General features: G+C 39.7%; 1 protein-coding gene across 1 annotated transcript in view; it reads right to left on the minus strand.

The window, feature by feature from the left end:
- myom1b (myomesin 1b) overlaps window positions 1–23,476 on the minus strand; it is a 119,262-nt gene that overhangs the window by 69,949 nt on the left and 25,837 nt on the right. Inside the window, exons 5-14 of the mRNA XM_048596137.1 lie at window positions 20,401–20,558; window positions 16,904–16,996; window positions 13,552–13,640; window positions 13,388–13,447; window positions 9,841–10,005; window positions 6,803–6,964; window positions 5,408–5,549; window positions 2,628–2,827; window positions 1,436–1,492; window positions 378–502 (exon numbers count right to left, since the gene is read on the minus strand). Of these exons, the coding sequence (XP_048452094.1) occupies window positions 378–502; window positions 1,436–1,492; window positions 2,628–2,827; window positions 5,408–5,549; window positions 6,803–6,964; window positions 9,841–10,005; window positions 13,388–13,447; window positions 13,552–13,640; window positions 16,904–16,996; window positions 20,401–20,558 (1,251 nt within the window). The remainder of the gene's footprint in view (window positions 1–377; window positions 503–1,435; window positions 1,493–2,627; window positions 2,828–5,407; window positions 5,550–6,802; window positions 6,965–9,840; window positions 10,006–13,387; window positions 13,448–13,551; window positions 13,641–16,903; window positions 16,997–20,400; window positions 20,559–23,476) is intronic.

The raw sequence follows: 23,476 nt of genomic DNA on the forward strand, positions 1-23,476 counted from the left end.
AGATATTCAAATTGGAAGATTATACACTTGTCTATTATTAGTTCTATCTACGAAAAATGGGGGATTGAAGGTTGACTTGGCGTGGATATTACACTAGTTTCCTTTGTGTTAAAATCCACTGTAAAACCATTTTAGGAACGATGGTAATCTAATGCATCAAGTACGCAGAGAAGAACATTGATGAATACCCACATAGTTATATCTAAGTTCAGCATTCTGTAAAGCTTGGCTGGAATTTTCTTTAATGGTTTAATTCCTGGTATTAAGGGCTTATTACCAGGCATAGGCTGATATTTAACAGCATAATTTTACACATACATTTGAAAGCGATTTGGGAATTGTGTTATGTACTTTCACATGCATCTTGAGGTGTTTACCTTTTCGACATAATACATGATTCCTTCATGGCCACGTTGACCAGGAGGCTTCCAGCTAAGGACCACATAATTCCTCGTGGCCTCAGTCACAGCAAGTTCTGTAGGTTGTCCAGGCACTACACCCTCTGTTGGGATATAAGGGGACAGCAACTCTGTACTTCAGAGGTGGGAAACACTCAAGAATTTCTTTTCTTGATCATCATTTTGAGAAAGTCAATGATGCTGCTAGGCTCAAAATTCCTGCAAACATCCACGGCCTAAATAGACCTGCTCAAATACAATGGAACTTTACCACACTGGTCTTCCGCCTGTCACTTGCTTGTACTCCTGATGCTTGTCAATTTGCTGACCTCAATGTATTTACATATGAAAAACAAATGCCAGACCCATTTATAGTGTAACTGGGCTGCCCAGGTTGGAGTGGAGACTGGGGAAATCTGTGATGAAGAAGACTAGGAAAATGCTGCTGTGTTGTACGGTATGAAGATTTTTAAAAAATTAAATGAACATGTAAATTTTTACAATTTCTACTTTCACGAAGGTTATTAATCAAGAGCAATCAAGTGCTTTGTCAAAGTGGGCCTTCAAAACATCCTTTACTCTTTCTTCATATTACCAGTTTCAGGAACACTTCTTTAGGTCTAATGAAAAGTAATGTAGGCCATTGCATCCACTTTGATAATCACAACCTTCCCTGGGACTTTAATCTCAGTTGACATATCCCAGCCCAAATTCAGCAAGCTTGATCAAGAGCTTGTTTGGTGCCCATTTGGCACCAGTAAGTTGTCAGTTTAAGATAAATGAAATCCAGGACTTCCAACTGTTCTGGATTCTTTCTTATGAGATTGGGCACTAGGCTTACTCCACCAGTCACCTGTCAAAAATTAAAATCTCCCTAAACTATAACTGCTAACACCCATCCTCACAAGTTTACTGATACAGGAAAAAAATGGAAAATACATGGTTACAGAGAAAAATATTTTGATTGATTCCAAATCGTTGCAGGTTAAGTGTGATCTCAGCAGATTAATACACTTAGAAAAAGATGCATTCTTTACCTGTTGGTTCTTCTTCTGTTACAATAATCTGTCCTGTCCATGGGGCTAATGGGATTCCTGATAATTAAATAATACAAAAAGATAAAATATTGTTTTCAGTAAGCCTTGAGATCAATTTAATTTTTTTGTATTGTGTCAGAAAAGGTAGGAGGGAGGAGTTCAACATACCCCAAAAAATGGACACAGTTAACAGAATTCTTTTAAAAAAAACCTATTAGATGCATTTTTCAACAACAGGCCGTATTTTTGAGAGGGTGACTGATATGGTGGCTGAGAGAAATAAGGTGGATGTGGTGTACATAGACTTTCAGAAATTCTTTGCCTAGGTTATCCACTGGTAACTATTGGAGAAAGTTAAAGAAGGAGGAATTCAAGAAAAGTAAGGAGAGTAGATTAAAAACTGTTCAGAAGGAAAAAAATAATGAGTTTACAACAGTTTATTTAGGGTTTATTTTAATTTATCTGAGTAGGCATTAGCAGAGATGGTGACTTGGATATCAAATTCTGTTGCAGGACAGATCAATGGATTCACTTCCTCCTCCATAAAATAGAAATTAGCCCGACTCAGTGAAACTTTCCTTACACTGGGAAGTTTCACACTGTGGAGAAAATGGGCCTTGATGCATTGCATTCTTTCCCACCAAGAATAAAATCAACCCTAGTCAAAGCCACCTTACCCTTTTCTGTACCTTGACTGTCCTTGTGCAACTTAATGATAAATCAAACAGCACTGATAGGCACCTTGTTTACAATAGTTTTGAGATTTTAGACAAGACGCCAGATATATTACCAACATCACTCTGCACCAGACACCAGACTGCATGATGCATCCTTCTTTGCTTCTTCTTCTTCTATCATTAAGGGAGATTTACCCTCAGCCGAATTCATCAGACTTGGGATCTTATTTGCATTGGAGATCAAATCTACATGCCACTGTTGGGCACCAGATCTTGTCACTCCAATATATTAAGCTACTAAATTGCAGAGGATTACCTCAATTCTGGTGTGCTTTACTTTCCCTTTCTATCACATTGCATGCGACCCAGGTCAATTTTGAGTAGCAAACATTGGATTTACTATTTTGATCCGTTGTGTTGAATGTTAAGAGTTTGTCAAACATGAGGTATTTAAGGAGCCGCTCTTTAAAGACTTCCTCCCTAAGAGTAAGCATTAACAGAAGAAAAAGGCATACCCTTCAACCTTGCTCTATCAGAAGGATCCAAAGCTGCAACAGGTTCAGATATACGGGATGGCCTGCTAATTCCAACATTATTGATAGCACGCACACGGAAGATGTAGGAACGACCTTCCACCAACCCAGTGACAGGAAAGCGGGCAAACTTCACTGGAGTATCATTACACTGAACCCAATGATTGGTTCCTACTTCACATCTGTAGGAAAAGGGATGAGTTGTTTGAACAAATATAAAAAGTGGAGCAAGTTAGTTACCATTCTTACAATTACAAAACATTTTTACAGCTTACTGCCATCACTATTACACAAAAGCATTATAAGTTAATGTCGTGCATTACATGTAGTGTACTTAAGTTCAGTCTAACTATAATTTTTTTAGTGCTGCTTGGAGATTTCCACCTATTTGTTTTTCTTTCCTTTTACCTTAGTCTTTGGTCTTGTAGCCAAGAGTACATTTTCATTTGGAACATTAGAAAATAAAGAGCAATGCTACAAGGGTCTACTGTTGGGAAAAGTGTGTTTAGTGCTAGTGAGAATTGGAAATTGGGACTGTAGTGACACAGGTGTATCACTGATTGGAAGATTCAAGATGGTATATTATAAGAAGAATGGAGCAGAAGGTGTATTATTAATCAGTTCATTTACAACGTAATCTTGCACAAGTGAGATTTTCCACTCACTATAAGCTTGCAACCAAAAAACTCGGAAATGAAATTTTGTATTAGTCACAAAGCTGGAATATATTAAATGTGGTATATGGAGAGCTCTTGCTGTAACTCCTGCAGGTGGTGATGTGATGTGTGTTTTCAATGTTAATGGGGGATTTTTTTGGTGAGAGTATTTCACCCAATGGTGAAATAGTCCAGCTACCAACTCCATTAAGTTGCTAAAATGTTTTCTGAATTATTTTATTGTTTTTTTCCCTAATAACCAAAATTTCTACATATTTTGTTGTTTACAAAACTCCTATCCTAAAAACAGCCTGTAACCATTAGTAATTCTTTTCTCTAGCATATGACCAAGACACCTCCCGTGATTCACATAAAAAGGACAGTAAGTTAAGACAGACAACAACAGGAAATGGCAGAAGATAATCAAAGAATTAAGAGAGAGAACAGAAATGAAGGCATGGAACCTTTTGCCATGTGTTTTTAGGGCCACACCTGAGAATTTATGTTCAGTGCAGACTGGCTGGGGAGAAGGCGAGGTCAAGAACTGCCTTCAAGCTTAGGCTCTGTAGAATCTTATTTATTGCATATGAATGCTATATACAACAATTCCAAGAGATACCAGTTTCAGAACTTATGGTTACATTATTAAAAGCTTGTTATCTACATTCTAACAATTTTCCGTCGTTGATTTAGCTTCTTTCTATATGGCTTAAATAGACCATCTGTGCTATTTATTCCAAGTAGAAAACAGCGCTGTGACATCATCGTCATAATGTGACAAATGAGTGCAACATGTAAGTTTGCTGATAATACAAAATTAGTTTGGCTAGTAAGTTTTGAGTTGGAAGGCTAAAAAGAAATATAGACACATTAAATGAATGAGCAAGAACATGGCAGATGGAAAAGTTTCCTTCACTTTTGAGGTGAAAACAGAATATTTTCTAAATAGTGAGAGACTGAGAATTTTGGTATTCAATGGGACCTGGATGTCCTTGTGCATGAATCACAGAAAGTTAACAAGCAAGTACAGCGCATGATTAGAAAAGCAAATGGTAAGTTTGACTTTATTAGTAAGGAATTTGAGAATAAGAATTAAAGTCTTGATACAATTATACAGAGTTTTGGTGCGACCATACCTAGAGTATTGTGCACACTTATGGTCTCTTTACCAAAGGAAGAATATATAAGACTTAAATGGATGTAGCAACAAAGATTCACTGGGTGGATTCATGTGAAGATAAGGTTGTCGTTTAAGAGACTAAGCCGGAACTCCTTGAAATTAGAAGAATGAGAGATGATCTTAATAAAAACTATTAAATTCTGAAGAGGCTTAATGGAGTAAATGCTGAGAGGTTGTCTCCGAGGCTTGGGAATCTAGTCTAGAAGTTACAGAGTGACATTTTGGATTGAGACAAAAAGACATTTCTTTGCTCAAAGTGCTCTCTATCCCAGAGGACAGTGAATACCCAATTACTGAATGAATTCAATTTAGCAATCTGTATATTTTTTGATCCTGAGGGAATTAAGGGATATGGAGATTGTGCAAAACGGTGAATTGAGGGGACAGATCAGCTTTAGTTGCATTGACTGGCATCACAGGCTGAAGAACCAACTGGCCAATTCCTGATTTTATTTCTTGTAATCTATGCTCTTAAAAGAGAGCAACAGGAGAGAAGCGACAGAGGGAGAAATAACAAAGCACAATGACAAAATGACTAAGTTCTCTGATTTGCCATGATTAATGGCATGAGAGAACAACTAAAATATGAATAAAGTTAAATATTTACTGTGTTTCTCTGTTCATCATTGGATTAAGTAACTTTATACATAACAACATGCTGTTATACTTTACCCACTCCATTTGATGTGATCAGTACTCTCCTGGAGCCCACCAATGTTGAAATGTAAGGAAAAAAAGTTCTTTTATTAGGATGTTGGAGGGGGGATGCTGATATTCAGTATTCAGGCAACTTTACTCTGATATGAATCAAAGACTTCAGAAGAGGAGGAAAGAAACTAACAAAAAAAATTCTGCCTTTGCACAATTAGTGTAATTCAATTAGAACCTAAAATGAATGCAGTGAAAAACAGTGAGTGACCTCTCACCTGTCAACAAAATAACCAAGGATGGAGCTTCCACCATCAATTGCTGGTTGTTTCCAGGTTACAATGACATAATCTTTATTGGCATCTAAACAATAAACATCCAAAGGAGCTCCTGGGGCACCTGCAACCTCTGCATCAGCATCTGAAAATGAGACACAGCTTTCTGATTACACTGGCTACATTAGTTGGTCAGTTCCCACCAAACAATAGTTTCTCTGACTCCTGACAGATTCAGCTGCAACGTAGCAAGAAAACTTAAGCCACCGTCAAGTAAAATAGACTTAACAGATCAGCAAAATAAAATGGAGGACACAACACACTCTGCCTAACTCAAGGCAGAATCACAGCTGGCATATCAAAGTGCAAGGAGTTGATAACCAGTTTTATCTGACAGCAAGGCATTTCTCTTGCAAAGACAATAGCACTAACAGGAGATAGTAGGAACTGCAGATGCTGGAGAATCCGAGACAACAAGGTGCAGGGCTGGATGAACACAGCAGGCCAAGCAGCATCATAGGAGCAGAGAGGCTGACGTTTCGGGCCTAGACCCTTCATCAGAAAAGGGGGAGGGGAAGGGGGTTTTGAAATAAATAGGGAGAGAGTGGGAGGCGGATAGAAGAGGGATAGAGGAGAGGATAGGTGGAGAGGAAACAAACAGGTCAAAGAGGCGGGGATGGAGCCAGTAAAGGTGAGTGTAGGTAGGGAGTTAGGAAGGGGATAGGTCAGTCCAGGGAGGACGGACAGGTCAAGGGGGCGGGATGAGGTTGGTCGGTAGGAGATGGAGGTGCGGCTTGAGGTGGGAAGAGGGGATAGGTGGGAGGAAGAACAGGTTAGGGAGGCAGGGACGAGCTGGACTGGTTTTGGGATGCGGTAGGGGGAGGGGAGATTTTGAAACTTGTGAAATCCACATTGATACCATTGGGCTGCAGGGTTCCCAAGCGGAATATGAGTTGCTGTTCCTGCAACCTTCTGGTGGCATCGTTGTGGCACTGCAGGAGGCCCAGGATGGACATGTGGTCTGAGGAATGGGAGGGGGAGTTGAAATGGTTCGCGACTGGGAGGTACAGTTGTTTATTGCGAACCGAGCGTATGTGTTTATCAGATAATGGAAGCCTGTTCAATAGTTAAACACACACTTTCTTACTAGAAGGACATCAGCTAGGGCCACTTCCCTGCTCTTGGTTTGTTTGTTGCAACCTTGGTGGTGTCAGAGGTGTAACAATTACTCGCAGTGCTCCTACTTAAATGGTAAGGTCACTTGACAGAAAACAGGTTCTCATTATTCAGTAATTCCTATCGCTAAATGCATGATACCTACAGCAGGGAAGCTGGCTTGTCGATACTGTTCAGATTCTCAAATGACGTATGGTCTGTTGTGTTCAGTTGTGCACATACCTCTGACAAACACGTATGCGCTATGAAGTTCATAGCCAGATTTTGTCAACACACGAATAGTGTACAATCCCTCATCCTCCTTATTTAGGTGAGTAAAAGTCAGCGTAGCAGTTTCACCACTCCAGTGCATCTCAACCCACTTGGATGGCTGTAATTGAACTCCTGGTAAGGAAAATGAAGAAGAGTAGAAATGTAAGTGTGGGCCAGGTATTGAGATTAAGTCAAAGAGAATATAATCACTAGAGGTTTTAAAATTATTGTATTTATATGCATAGTTGGCATTCTTTGTAAATGTCATTTTTTGCTACAACTTATGATGGCTAAACATAATTACTTAGGTTGACATGATTAAGAACAGTTAAAGCAACAAACTCCCTGAAAAAAAACAGGGTATTTTAAGCAGCCTGCATCAAAATATAACGTTCAGGGCTTAGGAATTGTGCAAACCTGTAGCAATATCAACAAATATGAGGCCATCTATTTCAGACATTAAAAGGAAAGAACAGAGTAAATTGTGAAAAACTACAAGCAGTGGAGACTGAAACAACACTCAACCATCTAGGATAAAGCAGCCCACTTGATTGGCACTGAATCCACAACCATCCACTCCCTCTTCCATCGACACTCAGTAACAGCAGCGTGTCCTGTCCACAAGATACACTGCAGAAATTTACATAATATCCTTGGACAACACCTTCCAAACTTATGGCCAATACCATCTAGAAGGACAAAAGCGGCAGATACATGGGAACACCACCCCCTGCAAGTTCCCTTCTAAGTCACTGACCATCCTGGCTTGGAAATATATCACCGTTCCTTTATTATCACTGGGTCAAAGTCCTGGAATTCAACCCTAACAGCATTGTGAGTCAAACTACAGCACATTGACTGCAGTGGTTCAAGAAGGTAGCTCACTACTACCTTCACAAAGACAAGTAGAGAAGTGCAATAAATGCTGGCTCAGCCAACAACACCTGCGCCATGAGTGAATAATTTTTTTTTTAAAATGACATGGAAGTCCAAGGATACAGAAATCAAATAGCCACCCATAGATGGTGTGCCATCTCAATAAAATGGCTTGAGCCAATATAACACAAATATTAACCCTTTGAGAACCACTATGTTGAACAACAGAGCAAGTGAGAGAAAGGAAACGATAGGAGTGCTCTAATTGTTTGATCAAAATTTATTAATAACTTTTTCCAGTTCTGTGGAAAGTTCTAGACCCTAAAATGTTAACTATTTCTCATTCTGTGGTTGCTGTCAGACCTGATGAATATCTCACAGAGTCATATATAACACATTTGGATTATCTGTCCATGGTGGCTCCCCATCACAGAAATCCAGACAGTCCCATTCCACCATTCTATACTGTAATCCTGAAAGTTTGTTTTCCTTGAGTCATCAACCAATTTTTTTTTTGAACGTTGATTGTTTTCACTACTATCACACTTATGGACAATGAATTCCAGGTCTTCACCATTCTCTTCATGAATTCCCCCTGCATGGCCTGCCCAGAACCTTAAATCTGTATCCCCTAGTCCTTGTGGAGTCAGCTAATGGAAACAGTTTTTCCTTGTCTATCTTATTCAAACCTGTATTATTCTTGAATATTTCAATCAATTTGCTCTTCAGTCTTCTTAGTGACATGAAAGTGAACAATCCCAGCTTTGTCAACCTAATTCTGTAAATAAATTCTCCCATACCCGAAACATTCTGATAAATTTATTCTGCACCCTCTTAAGAACCTTCACATCCCTCTTAAAATGGGCTGGTCAGCACTCAACTCAATACTCCATTTCAGGCCTAACCAGCACTTTATAAAGGTTCAGCATATCCTGCTTGCTTTTTATTCAAGCCTCCACTTATGAATTCCAGTTTTCTATACACTTTGCTAATCACTTTCTCAATATGTCCCACCACCTTCAAAAACAATAGCTCAAAGATTTATGCACATGCACTTCCTGTTCCTGCACACTCTTTTGAAATGTGCCACTGTTGATCATTGCTTTTCCATAGCCCTTCTATCAAAACATTTTATATTAGATCCCATTCCTGCCTCTCGCCTGCCCAAGCTGCAGTAATATTTTGCAGGCAGTTCACATATACGTCACTGTTTGCACTCCTCCAAATTTGGTATCATCAGCAAACTTTGAAATTCTACTCTATATTCCAAGATCCAAGTTATTTATGTATAACATAAGAAGGAGTGGTTCCCTAGGGAATTCCACAGTGTATCACCGTTCAGTCCAATTAAGGACAGCGAGCAGGCTGTCAAAACTGAAGGACCAATCACACACCTCCAAAAAGCAGTGGCAGGATATTCTTTTAGGTAAGTGAGAAGGTACTTTAAAACAGAAGTATTCTCTCTCCGACCTCTTCAAAACTCAAATTAAAAAACAGTCTTTATTGCCAGGCTACCATTTGGTAGAGAACTTTTACTACAGTGGCCTCCACATGCTGCTGGACCCAGAGCAGCAGGGAGGGCCTATAAGCCAGGCTGGAGTGCCAACCCTCAATCTGCTAGACTGAGGCCACTTCTAAGTAACTAAACTGACCTTCAATGCCCGCAGGAATCTGGGGAACTACTCAATCCCAATTTGCCTCCTTCAGTTGATGCTGAGTTGCCTCTTAATTAGTTTGATGGGCTACCCGCTATCCTGCTGCAAGAAATTTCCCAGAACTGGCACACTTCCTGGAGGTGCTATTGCTAATGTCCACTAAAATCCAATTTTGGCACTGTCAAGGAATTCATCCTCAGAGTATTTAATTTACTCACATGATCCCACACAGGTTAAAAGTTTGATTTCACTCATATCTAAGCTCACACATGAAGAATGCCCACGTGTGTGGTACTGGAATGGGTAATGGGGTGATGGAGCCAGATCAGAACATTACATGTGGAATAGTATACAATCAGTTTCACTGCTGTTAGGAAGGAGGAACAATCATTAAGGACCTTTTCTCAGCCTCTAGGTCTTTAGTTTCTTGCCAACTACGACGGATCATGGTTTCTCCAAGGCACAGCAAGCACTTACCGTTGCGCCACCACTGGATGTCAGGCTGGAATCGCTTTAGGTTAGGGTGAACGATGACAGTGCAACCCAAACTCATTGTGTCACCTTCCTTCCCAAATGACACATCGAACTTATCAACAAAGTGCACTTCAAACTTCATATGAGGGTCACCAGGGAAATAGCCATCTGTTTGGAAAGAAAAAAGTCTTCTTAGTTTTTTTTGACATTTTTCATTCACTGTTGTGTTTCTTTCTCTCGCAAGTAATTCTTGAGAGTAGCTCTTAATTACTTGGAACTGGGATATTTGGCAAAGAGCTAGTGATTAGCATTCTCCAGCTGTGATTATCGACTTTGGAAGGTTTGTGATTGGGTACAGGGTTTGCCAGATCTATCCAATGTGGGATATATTTTTAGGTTTATTTTCCATTCTCACAGTATTTGGCAATTACTGCAGTGAGTTAGCAAGGCTGAGGTTAGAACCAATTGTATCGATGTGGCATGAGCACATTTAAGAACTATCAAGTAAACTACTAGTTCTATTAGTAACGAGTCAGATTGATCACTTATTTATTATGGGGAGTTATGCACTCATTAACAGAATGTGCCCAAATTAATTTTGGCATGAGGTATTATTTATAAATTTATCACTTTTCTATTTTAGTTGATTTAGCTAAATAGAAATCCATGCATGCAAGATATCTGAATTTTGATAATATGTCATGGAACAGAAAAGAGACCCACATTAATCCCAGCTGTAAATGTAATACAGTATAATATTGTACAGTAAATGCAGATATAATAAAAGTAAATAAAATATAATATAACACCATTAGACTGTATAATAAATTAAACTATAATGATAATATTTTCATCATGTTAAAAATTCAGCTCTGAATGTACCGAGTTACAACAATCTCCAAAATAAAAACAGAAACTGTTGAAGAATTTGGCTGGGGAGGTCCCGCCTACCTGGAGTTGTCAGCCAATCAGAAACCAGCAGTATGATGGATATGACTACTGGAAAGACAATGCTGGCCAGAGTCCCAGATGGAGGACCAACAGTGAGACAGGTCAATGTTGTTCGGTGAAGGGCAGCCTTGGTGGTTTCTGGGCTATAGGGTATCTGGGACAGAGGGTAGGACTGACAGAACTAAGGGCGTGGGTTGGTTCTCAGTAGGCCACGGCTCCCCGCCCCCACTGTATGTTGAGTCCCTCAATCTTGAATAATTGAGTTCAGATCAAAGGAATCCCAGCCCCCCAAACTACCTGGAGTGTTATACCAGTCAGGGAGGTGACTTGATCTCATCTAGCCTGGTATTGAAGGGATTGTAATCTAAGTGGGATGAGGCATCAAGTGGCTGGGAAGGTTGACCATGGACCTTCTTGCTTCAAACTTAATTTCTGACATGGGAAGGTACTACCCAATTATTTGACCTTCCTGCCACCTTCCCTGCAACATTGAGGGAGAAGAAAATCCTAGCCAAAGATTTACATTTTCAATTTGTTTATTATTTAGAACTGGCAAAGTAAGGCTAAGGAAACCCTTTATATTGGCCTCAGTCTATATATTTTCAAAAATAGAAGGTAAAGCTGGCACTAGTGGTGGTGAGAAGAGGAAATGATTGGGTAAGTAACACCCCAGAGAGTTACTAACCTTCTGCTACCACCTTACCAATTAAGTGCTACGTAAGAAGGTCCATTGGGTACTTTCTCAATTTGTTAATGATTAAGACCCTTAAATAGTCAAATAATAGGTAATTAAGAGTCTCAGTTCATCTCCTCTCCGATGACCAACCCTTCAGACAAGTAGGAAAAGTAGCAGCTTCCTATCTGGTAACTGAACTGGGACTGGGTTCAGGGAGGGCTTCCAACTGCCAATAATCTGGGGCCAAGCACATGCACAGATGAAGTTGAAGGGAACGGCCTTTGAAACCAAATCCCTGCCCTTGCCTTCAATTTCCAGGACTCCCTTATTGTGATCACCTCCCACCCCATCCATGAGGAACAGAAGAAAAAGACCTACACTTTTGCTTTTGGATGCCCTGAAGAGTATGTCCCAAAAAAAAAATGGTCTTTAGGACCCAGAAGCTACCTACCCTTGATTTTTCATTAACTTCTGGTGAGATATGATAGCAGTGTCGAAGCCTGTGAAAGGCCAGAAATCTCACCAAAATTCATCTGTCAGTTCTTAATAAGTTGGTGACCTGGTGAGCTTTCTGAGTTGGTGATGATTAAGTCAATACCTAACATATCCACTCCCACACTGGCCTTGAAAATGGTAAAATCTCAGCCCAAACATTCAACTCTGTAATATTGACTTACTTTGTCTATTTCAAGTTCAACAGTTCTACAAAGCCAAATTTCCAAAACATCTAAACACAGTCCTCTTCAAAAAGCTGATTGTCTGGCAGTGCTTTACCATCAAAATATGTTTGCGATTCAGGTACGCATCATTAATTTATTCTCCTTAATCCTTATTCGTGGAAACTCTGCCTTGGTATTGCTAATTCTTTCCTGCTCGCTTTCTTTCAAAGTAGTCTTGTGTAATTGTCTAATGTGCTTTAAAGATTTATTTTAGACTAAGCTTTTGTTTCAATTACGTGAAATTCACAGTCAATTTCTAATTTCATAATCTGCAGCCTGTAATGCTTTCTATTTTTCTGTTCAAGTTCTTTAGTTAATTATGTTGATTGTATTCTACATATTCTACCTAGTTACCCAATCAATCCAGAATTGCCCAGGCCTGTCTTTGGCCTGCTACACTGCTCCAGTGAGGCTTAGTGCAAGCTGGAAGAACTGCATTTCATTTTCTGCTTTGGATCTTACAGCTGTCAGGACTCAATGTCAAATTCAATATTTTTAGAGCCTGAACACCTCTTTCCATGTCTTTTATCTATCCGCACACCCAAGGCCCTGTCACAACATGGGTTGCTTTCAGTACAGCCCACCCATTTTCCCCTTATCAGAGACCCTTTCGTCATCTATCTAACTTTTCTTCTTCCCTGATTTACTGTCAACAATCCCCTATTTCTGACTAATTTATTTCCATTCTCCCTCTCTCTCTTTCCCCCTCTCTAGGCCTTATCTCCGCCTATCTGCTCACTCATTCTCCCTGCCAACCCTGTCATCAGCAAAAATACCACTTTTTCTTAGACACTATCGGTTCTGAATAAGAGTCACTGGAATTGAAATATTAACACTGTTTCACTTTCCACAAATGCTGCCAGACCTGCTAAACTTCTCCAATAACTTCTGTTTTTGTTTCAGAAATTGCCCTGTGTCAGCATCCAGAAAATTCATTACAAACAGATTGCAGTGTTAGTTTTAGTTGAGAAAGCTAGGTAAAGAAGAAGTATTGAGAAACTTGAAAGCAGCAGAAGACCATTTAAAAATATATCAGTTAATACAAAGTTTTATGTCTTAAAATCTACAGGTCATGGAAGAAATTTTGTGCATGTCAATACAGAGGAGAAATAATCTTGGAATCAATTACCAAAGTCTAAGTCTTTTTCAACCAAGGGTAGAAATCTTTAATAAAGTTGGTCATCCAAATGACCATGATACCTACATGAAGGAGGTGCAATTCTTCCAGGGTGGAATGAAAGATCACCATGCTCTGCCTTGAATCCTGGAATAAATGAGAAACAGATGGGATGTACCTGTCCAATTCGCTACAAAACATTTCAAGCAACTAAAACAGATTCACATGAAAATTTTATTTTGTGAACATACTTTTCACAACAATTGATGCAAAAGCTGAAATTTCTCCCTTTGCATTCATGGCTGAGGCACGATACTGAGCAGTGTCATCAAAGTCGCAACTGAAATGAAACCAGATGCCAGAATTAGACAGAAAAGAAAACAATGCTAAATAGATAATTTTGCAAAGATTAAACTACATTAAACTTTTTAAAATTTGCTCATTTTCTTTCCTTTTCTCCTCTTCAGACAATACCAACTCCATGTAGAGATACGATTGCTTAACTGGTGGTCACTGGCTGGCTTCTGATCAGTCTATTTGCTACGTCTAATGAAAAGTAAATTTTAAAACTTTGATTATATTTAATTTCTAGAAAAAAATCTGGTTCAATTAGCCCATCTAATGCACTGCCTATTTTTAAAGTTGAACTTTTGCTCTGTTGAGTTAGTTGTCAGTGTCAGGGCATTATAATTGAACTGAATAGACTGTATGAATGGAACTCTGTGTTCAGCTTCCACCTAATATGTTATCTGCTGAATTGATTATTTGTCAATTGCAAAGAATCCCTGAATATATTCCCATGGATACTTTATGTGAATTTCTGTTATCTGCACTAATGTTTCTAATATTTCTTATTTGAAAGCATGTATACAGAGTCCTTGTTCCTGATGGCTGGATAAAATCTGCATTTTCCCATTGAAAATTTTCTGTGGGCTTATCGTAGAAATTGGCTTTGCATTAACAAAGAAACCAGAAAGCCATTGTAGGTGAATTATAGTCTGCAGCATGCAAGAGATAGGGAGAAAAAAATCAGAGGCAATAAACTTAAGAAATGTAACTGCAGTAGTATAACTTTTCTTGAGTCAGCATTGGATTCCAGAAGCATTCTCAACTTTCTAGTTCTAAGACATCAGCACATAATCTAAGCCAACATTTCAGTGTAGTGCTGAGGGAGTGATGTAATATCAGAGGTGCTACCTTTCCAATGAAATGGATCCCCCTTATCCTTTCACATTTAAATAAAGAATTATATCACTCTCTAAAGAGCATGAACAAAGTTGACCTAGTGTCTGAACCAAGTTATTCTTCAACCAACATTGCTAAAATAGATAATTTACTTAGTTACCACACTCCTGTTTGAGGGTCCGCTCTGTAGAAATTGGCTATTATGTTTCCTTATAACAGTATCAAAGTTTCAAAGGTAATTAGGGGTTGTATAAATGCAGGTTAATTGAACAGGAGTAAAACAAACAATAGTATCAACAAAGATGCAATTAGGAACAATAAATATAAATAGAACTTAATATAAAAAGGAAATCAGTGAACATATTTAAATGTAGGAACTTTACAGCTGAATAGGCATTGACTTAATCAGAAGGCAGCACTATGATCAATCAAACTGTTCTGTAGTTTCAATGGTAACATTCAGCTATTTATAAACTGGTGATAATGGATTCCTGCACCAACTGACTGTAAAACAGTAGCTTAGTAGTTCTAATTAAGTTCTGCTTGGAATGTGCCAGTATGAATGAACAAATTACAATATTGGGCAATGCTACACAGTAAATAGATTTACTTCTAGAGCACCAAACATTCATCAGGATTTGTCTGCCTGTCAAATTTTCACAATGGTTGCCATTTCCATGATTTTCCAGCCACCAGACAATGAACACAGAGTGAAGAAATCTCATGATTTTTAATTTAAGTCATCTAATGATACATTATATATATATGATGATATGTCTTGTGCTTTTGTATTCACTGAGGCATCCAGTTCAGAAATATTTCATTTTTCAACTAATGGACTGCATTTTTATAATGTCAGAAATTGTTTGGCTATTCAGTGTGATGTACTGTCACACAGTACTTGCTCAAAAGACGGAATGGGTAGGACTTTCAACCATTTCCTTTCAACTGCTGTCAAAGTTTGGAGTCTGGGAGCACACAGGGTTGAAGATCTACATTAGTTTTGAAACATAAAGAAGCTTAAGAGGTCTTTCACCAATTATAAATATACCAAGGACCCATATTCTATCAGCATATTGTTAAGTACAGCAACTGGAAGACTGGGGTCATGGTACAGATAATATTATCCTATTCTAGCAAGATACAATTATGTTTGGTTATTTTACAGCAATACTAAAGAATTGAATGTGCTTCTTTCTGAATAATAGTTAGCATCAAATTTGTTCACTTTCTATGGATTCTTTCCATGGAGTCACACAAATATTCATAATTGACTTATTTTTGAAGGAGAGTATTTGGGCTATCATGAACAGAGGTCAATAACTAGCCAGCATAGATTTATAGAAGGATTAGAGGTAATCGAAGAGTTTTATTTTCATCCCAGAGGTTGATTAGGGTTTGGAACACACTTCCTGGAACGTTGGTAGAGACAAAAAAAACTATCATTGCATTTTTAAAAAATGAAAAATTGGAAATATACTAGAGCTACTGCCCACGAACTAGAAGATAAACTTGACTGGATAGCTCTTTTACACCTGGCATGATGGACTGAAGGGCATTCTTCTGCACCATAAATTTGCCATTTCTTCCTTTGCTTTCAATGTGCAATACTGCAACATACTATGTGCATTCAAATTCTTATTAAAAAGTCAATAATAAAGCATTATATTTATAATTATTTGGTCCATATTATAATTGACAATAACTTTTAGCCTGACTTTATTTTAAAATTTATTGCACAATCTTATAGGGATCTGAGTGACATGGGCCATGGTGAGATGTGTAGCAGAATTGGGAGACAAATATGGCATGGTACATCTTGACATCGAGATCATCTCACTCAACCTATTTTTGCTTTTCCCAAGTGGCGTGGCGAAATTCTCATGAAGTAGTGATGAGATATCGTTTGGCAATTGTCAGGGGCAAATTTAACTCATGACAGTCAATGTTAAATACTTTTCTACAGCAGATTCTAGTCCATTCTTTGGTATGTATAATTGAGAAAGACAGGAAGTTGGAGAAAAAAGAATGACTGTCTCAAGCCATCTATCCCAGCTAATAACGTCCATGACAAATTGTGCAATATCATGAAATTTTTAACACGTGTAAGTGTTAGGACTCTGCAAACAAAACAACTGACTGATAATGTACTTGTGTTTCCTTAATTTTCCACAATTATTAATGTCTGAGTCACTCTGCAGGCATTATTGAATCACAATTCACACTACCAATATTATTTCTTGGTAAACAAACAGGTGGCTGGAAGAACACAAGTCAGGCAGCATCTGAGTGAAAGTTTTGGGTATACGTTTTGGGTATAACCCTTCTTCAGGGTCGCAAATATTATTCCTTCTTTTAACAGAAATTGATTACTCAAACTAATTGACTTTAGACTGAAGAAAGGAAATAGCTTCTCACTTGTTAATTTCCAAGGAATGAACACCATATTTACTGTCAATGATGTATTTCCCAGGATCAGTGTGGACATTGATGGTCACATTGTTCTTGTACCTAAGCATTAAAATAAAATGGGCGTTACAAATGTAAAGATAATAGTGTAAAGCAGGAGAAAATCTGATTTTTTTTTCCAATCATGAGCATCATGTATGCAGGTAATACATAATGAATTCAAAACTAAAAGGCACATCAACACTAATTCCTTAAAACAGTTCAAACTAAGACGCTCGCCAGTACTGTTCAGCAGCATGGTTTTATCAAGAAATGTTTCCTCCTAGCTTTCTGCTAAATCCTATCTGCAATATTCTGAAGTCACATCGAAACTGATTTTAGTCAACACTGGTGCATAATTTAATCTGACAGATAATAAGGGATAACTCAGGTGGCATATGGAAATGGGAGACAATCAAACCTTTTCCAGAAGGTGTGTTACGCATTCCATTATTTGCAGTCATGTTTTCCTTTTACAGAACTCCTACAGTGTGGAAACAGGCCATTTGGCCCAACAAGTCCACACCAACTCTCCCAAGAGCATCCCACCCAGACTCACCCCCCTACCCTATCCCTGTATTTCCCATAGCCAAACCACCCAACCTGCAGATCTTTGCACTGTGGGAGGAAACCCACACCGACACAGGGAGAATGTGCAAACTCCACACAGACAGTCAACGAAGGCTGGGGTGAACCTGGGTCCCTGGCACTGTGAGGCAGCAGTGCTGACCACTAAGCCACCATGCTGCTCAGTTGCCTAGCTCCTAGACCTAGTACAGGAACAGCACATCAGTCCCTCTAGCACCCCCAAATCAGGGATGGTAAGTTGGGTGGATGAATTTTCTGCTACTTGGAAACTGAAACTGGCCTTCTTCCATGAATAAGTGGGCTTGGCAGCCAAGGTTTCTAACTTGGTGAGCTGCATTAAATCCAGGCCAAAGTGGATGGCCAGTGGGTCAGTGGTTAGCACTGCTGTGTAGCAGCACCAGGGGCCTAGGTTCGGTTTCAGTCTCAGGCAGCTGTCTGTGTGAAGTCTGCATATTCTCTCCATGTCTGTGTGGGTTTCCGTTGGGTGTTCCAGTTTCCTGCCCCAGTCCAAAGATGAACAGGTTAGGTAGGTTGGCCATGCTAAATTGCCCACAGTGTCCCGGGATGTGCAGACTAGGTGGATTAGCCATGGGAAATGGGTTACAGGGATAGAGTAGGGGAGTGGGTCCGGGGGATGCAGTTCAGAGGGGCAGTGTGGACTCAATGGGCCAAATGGCCTGATTCCACACTGTAGGAATTCTAAGAGAGGTTACAGGAAAAGGTTAGCATGCATCAATAAACTAAATTTGAAACATTTTATTAAAATTTAATTTTTAAGTGCTTTGCTGATGAAAATTTTGGCCTGTTAATGATCTAAATGGAAATTTTCAATTAATAGCAGAGGACCTTTTTATATTAGAAAATGAGTACCTTCCCTCTGTTTCATAAATTAAACAGATGATGTAAAACTTCCATTAAAAGTGGAGAAGCAAGTTATGGGCAAGATTGTAACTGGTACTATAGATATACTAAATAGTTTATTACTGTAATTTGATAAGAACCTGAGTTGAAGGTTGGAAAACTTTTACAAAGTAGATAAAATGATTTAGTCACTCAGAATTTAACAGGTGCAAATGTGTATTACTGCTATTGTTGCAAATATCTAATTTGTGGTTCATGTGTTTCAGACTATAATTTTTTAGTTTCAGGAATTAAAGTTTAACAGTAGAAAATAGGATAGATGCAACTAAAGCACCTTGAAGTTCATTTATACAATTCGTGCTATGTTGCTTGAAGAGGCTAACAGCTAGGAAAGTGATGCAGTTTTGAAAGTTGGAATTTAGTGTTTGCCAGAACATTTAAAACAAATAGAATTTCAAAATAAAAACAGAAAGTGGTGGAGAAACTGAGTGGGTCTGGCATTGTTTTTGGAGAAAGAGAAAAGTTACTGTTTTGAGTCCAGAAGAACCGTTATTCAAAACTGAAATGAGCTGGAAAATTTTGTTTTTTATGCTGCTGTGAGAGGGGAAGGAGAAGCAATTGAATCAGATTGTAAGGGTGCCAGAGTAAAAGACAAAGGGAGTGATAATGATAGCTCAGAGGAGGTTGTGTCATCTTGGATTTGGATAGATCTTAAGAAGCTTCTGTGGTTTCAATTTATCTGTGTGTATGTATGATAGGAGAAATTTTGAGCTGCGTGAGGTTACTTACAGTTTGAAGCTACAGGAGCACTAAAGCAAAGACATTTCAGACAGCATAAATGCTGCTGTTAACAAATTCCAGGCAGTTAGCGTAGAAGAAGTCTCTGAAAGCCACTGTTCAGTGAGACGGAGAGTGTAGGAGAAGAAAAACCATGAGCGGTATTTTCTTGGTACAACAAAGAAATATTGGAGCTCAGAGAAATCCTAAAGGCATCAGCTTAGTGAAGCTAGCTGTCTGCAAAAGAGCTGTGCACATGAGTAGGTACTGGAATGTGGCATTGGGAAACCACTGCAATGCTATCCCATGGAAGAGATTGAATTACTATGATGTGAGCATTCATTAAGGCAATCTATGATTGAGTGGTTTTGGAGTTCCAAAGCTCAACTTTAAGAATTAAAATCCCTTGCAAAGGATACAGAGTGTTAATGAGATTTGGTGATCCACAGTGTTACACACATTTTCTAGTCAGGATGGTGAATGGTTTGGAGAGGAACTTGCAATGGTTATGTTATGTGGTGGTAGGGTGGTGTTCCCATGTATCTGCTGCCCTTGTCCTTTTAGTTGGAATTGATTGTGGTTTGGAAGTTGCTGTCTGAGGATATTTGGTGAATTTCTGCAGTGCATCCTATAGATAGTACACACTGCTGCTACTGAATATCAATGGTAGAATGACTGAATATTCGTGGATATGGTGACAATCAAGCACGCTGCTTTTTCCTGGATGCTGTCAAGCTTCTTGAGTGTTGTTAGAGGTGCAATAATACTGGCAAGTAGGGAGTATTCCATCACATTCCTGACTTGTGCCTTGTCAATGGTGGGCAGGCTTTACAATTCAGGAGGTGACTTACTCGCTGCAGTGTTCCTATACTCTGACCTCCTCTTGTAGTCACCGTATTTATACGGTGTGTCTGGTTCAGTTTCTGATTAATGGTAACTCCAAGGATATAGATTAGTGTGGTATTCAGTGGCGGTAACAACATTGAATGTCAAGGGGCTGGGGTCAGAGTGTATCTGATTGGAGACGATCATTGCTTGGCATTTGTGCGGCACTTTACAATGCTTAGTCTGAAGGTCTTCTTTTAAGTCCACATTATCTTAAGAATGTATTTGGAAAGAAAAAGGTAGAGTTCACTGTTTTATTTTCCATAAATAGCATTTTATCTTGCTTTGGTAAACAAGCAAGACTGCTGGGGAAGGGGTTAATATATTGTACGAACATAATAGATGTCTTTATTTACCATGTAACTCGAGGCACAGGCCAGCCTGAGACGGTGCAGTGTAACTTCACATTCTGTTTCTCCCAGACAGTGTGGGACCTTGGCTTGATTATAAACTCAGGCAAGCGAAGCAAGCTGTCCTCTCTCAGTCTTTTCTGAAAATCTTGTGTGTCATAAATCTGAGGGAGATGTGAAAGAGCATGAGGCTGATCCAGTGCAAGCATTCAGCATTAGCAACATAATTATTTAAATATTGTAGATCTGTTTTTCTAGATTTACAAATAAAAGGCAAATTAGCATTCTGAAAGAAAATAATAGCATATGCAATTAAGAAAAGTTCTTTCTGGAAAAGTATGTAACAAACTAGTATAATCATAAGTGCAAGTGTCATAACAATGTGTTATTGTCGGGATTTCTAACCCTACTTTCAGCAGATGTGCAGTCAAGTTGGGGTGCATAAACCAGAACCACAACCACCGCCTCATTGGCAACTAGGCACAGGCAATAAATGCTGGAGCAGCCAGCACACCCACATCCCATAAATGAATGAAAAAACCGATTAGCCAACAGATCCCGCAGGCCGGGACTTGCTTTCCCTGAGGTCCCACTCTTGGCTCGTTAATACTGTCCACAATGTATTATTCGCTGCTAGGCACAAGTTTTGAAAGTTAGTCACAGTCAATGTCCTTGTTCCATCCCCCAGATCACCCTAAGTTTGTACGTTTTTAGTGTCAAGATCAACCCTGAGCTAAGATTCAAACACTACATCCAAATAAGGTATCTTTTTGTATGATTAAAAGTTACTTCCTGTCTGATCTCCAATGTTGTAGCAGCTCTTAATGATTCTTTTGCCACTTCAAATCTCAATTTTTCAATGTCCTACTTTTCATGCCTCCAGATGCCATAAGTTAATCCAAAGTTCTGCTACCCATACCATGTTCCAATAAAATTCTTCTCTCTCTTCCATTTGTGTCTTTGTTGACCTCTCCTCATTCCTCAGGTTACTACACTTGAAATCTGTATGCTCTATGATCTCATTTCATCGTACCTCTCTGACATTCTGAGTCCCAAGTCCCAGCTTGCATCCTCCATATTTCTGGCTGGTTCAATACTCCAATTCGAATTATGTTAATACTTGAAACAATGTTCAAGCAACACCCCACTTCCCTCTCAATGCTCTTCCCACTTGTAACATCTTCTCCACTTTCAAATACATCTGTTTAAAATCCAAGCTTTCAGCTTTCTTAATTAAGCTCCTTTCCGCTTTGACCAGGTGTGAACAATGGAAAACAATGGATTTGCTCTTATTGTAATAGTGCCACATAAATAATAATTGTTGCTGTAACAATGTCAGCTAACAGGAAAATAATGTGGATAAATAATACAGAATAACTGGGTTCTATAATTTTCGTACATTAAAGGTTAGGACGTATTCATTAGACTGAGCCCATTAAAGTCAGAAAATTAATTGTGCCTCCACCAATTTTCAAAAGTAACTCAAATTACAAAGTGTAAAGTCAAAAGCTGTGAAACTTTTTTTTTGTCACCAGCACACTTAGAAAGTGTAAGTAAGGAAAAAATAAATTCACACCTTCTCAGCTTCTACAGTTTCTAACTGCAGCATCTGAATTGGATGTTTGTTATTCCTCCCTTACTGCTTCGTGTGGATGTAAATATCACGTAATAATGCAGGCAGCATCACTGAGACTAACTCATTACTGTGATATGCCCTTTATTGAAGTATCCCGCCTCATATATTCCTGCTTGCAAGACCCTTCAGAAATCCCCGGCCTGTGACTTACCTCATTACTGACAGTTGTTTCCATGATCCCATTTGGCAGCCTTCCACCAGCTGTCTGTCACTTGCCACTAGTTTGGGAAAGTAACTGACCAAGGGCATGCAGATAAGGTTCTGGGAACTAAAATCTCTTGGACCTCACAATGCTGAGATCAGTGGTGTTTGAGTCCATTGGATAAAAAATAGCTGTGTAATTTGCAATAGAGATAGTAGGAACTGCAGATGCTGGAGAATCCGAGACAACAAGGTGCAGGGCTGGATGAACACAGCAGGCCAAGCAGCATCATAGGGGCAGAGAGGCTGACGTTTCGGGCCTAGACCCTTCATCAGAAAAGGGGGAGGGGAAGGGGGTTCTGAAATAAATAGGGAGAGAGGGGGAGGCGGATAGAAGATGGATAGAGGAGAGGATAGGTGGAGAGGAAACAAACAGGTCAAAGAGGCGGGGATGGAGCCAGTAAAGGTGAGTGTAGGTGGGGAGTTAGGAAGGGGATAGGTCAATCCAGGGAGGACGGACAGGTCAAGGTGGCGGGATGAGGTTGGTCGGTAGGAGATGGAGGTGCGGCTTGAGGTGGAAGGAGGGGATAGGTGGGAGGAAGAACAGGTTAGGGAGGCAGGGACGAGCTGGACTGGTTTTGGGATGCGGTAGGGGGAGGGGAGATTTTGAAACTTGTGAAATTCACATTGATACCATTGGGCTGCAGGGTTCCCAAGCGGAATATGAGTTGCTGTTCCTGCAACCTTCGGGTGGCATCGTTGTGGCACTGCAGGAGGCCCAGGATGGACATGTGGTCTGAGGAATGGGAGGGGGAGTTGAAATGGTTCGTGACTGGGAGGTGCAGTTGTTTATTGCGAACCAAGCATAGGTGTTCTGCAAAGCGGTCCCCGAGTCTCCGCTTGGTTTCCCCGATGTAGAGGAAGCCACACCGGGTACAGCGGATGCAGTATACCACATTGGCAGATGTTCAGGTGAACATCTGCTTGATGTGGAAAGTCTTCTTGGGGCCTGGGATGGGGGTGAGGGAGGAGGTATGGGGACAGGTGTAGCACTTCCTGCGGTTGCAGGGAAAAGTGCTGGGTGTGGTGGAGCTGGAGGGGAGCGTGGAACGGACAAGGGAGTCACGGAGAGGGTTGTCCCTCCGGAAAGCAGATAAGGGTGGGGAGGGAAAGATGTCTTTGGTGGTGGGGTCGGATTGCAGATGGCGGAAGTGTCGGAGGATGATGCGTTGGATCCGGAGGTTGGTGGGGTGGTACGTGAGGACGAGGGGGATTCTTTTTTGGTTCTTATTGCGTGGACGGGGT

The sequence above is a fragment of the Rhincodon typus genome, chromosome 4 (genome assembly GCF_021869965.1).
Source record: "Rhincodon typus isolate 14 chromosome 4, sRhiTyp1.1, whole genome shotgun sequence".
Lineage (NCBI taxonomy): Eukaryota > Metazoa > Chordata > Chondrichthyes > Orectolobiformes > Rhincodontidae > Rhincodon > Rhincodon typus.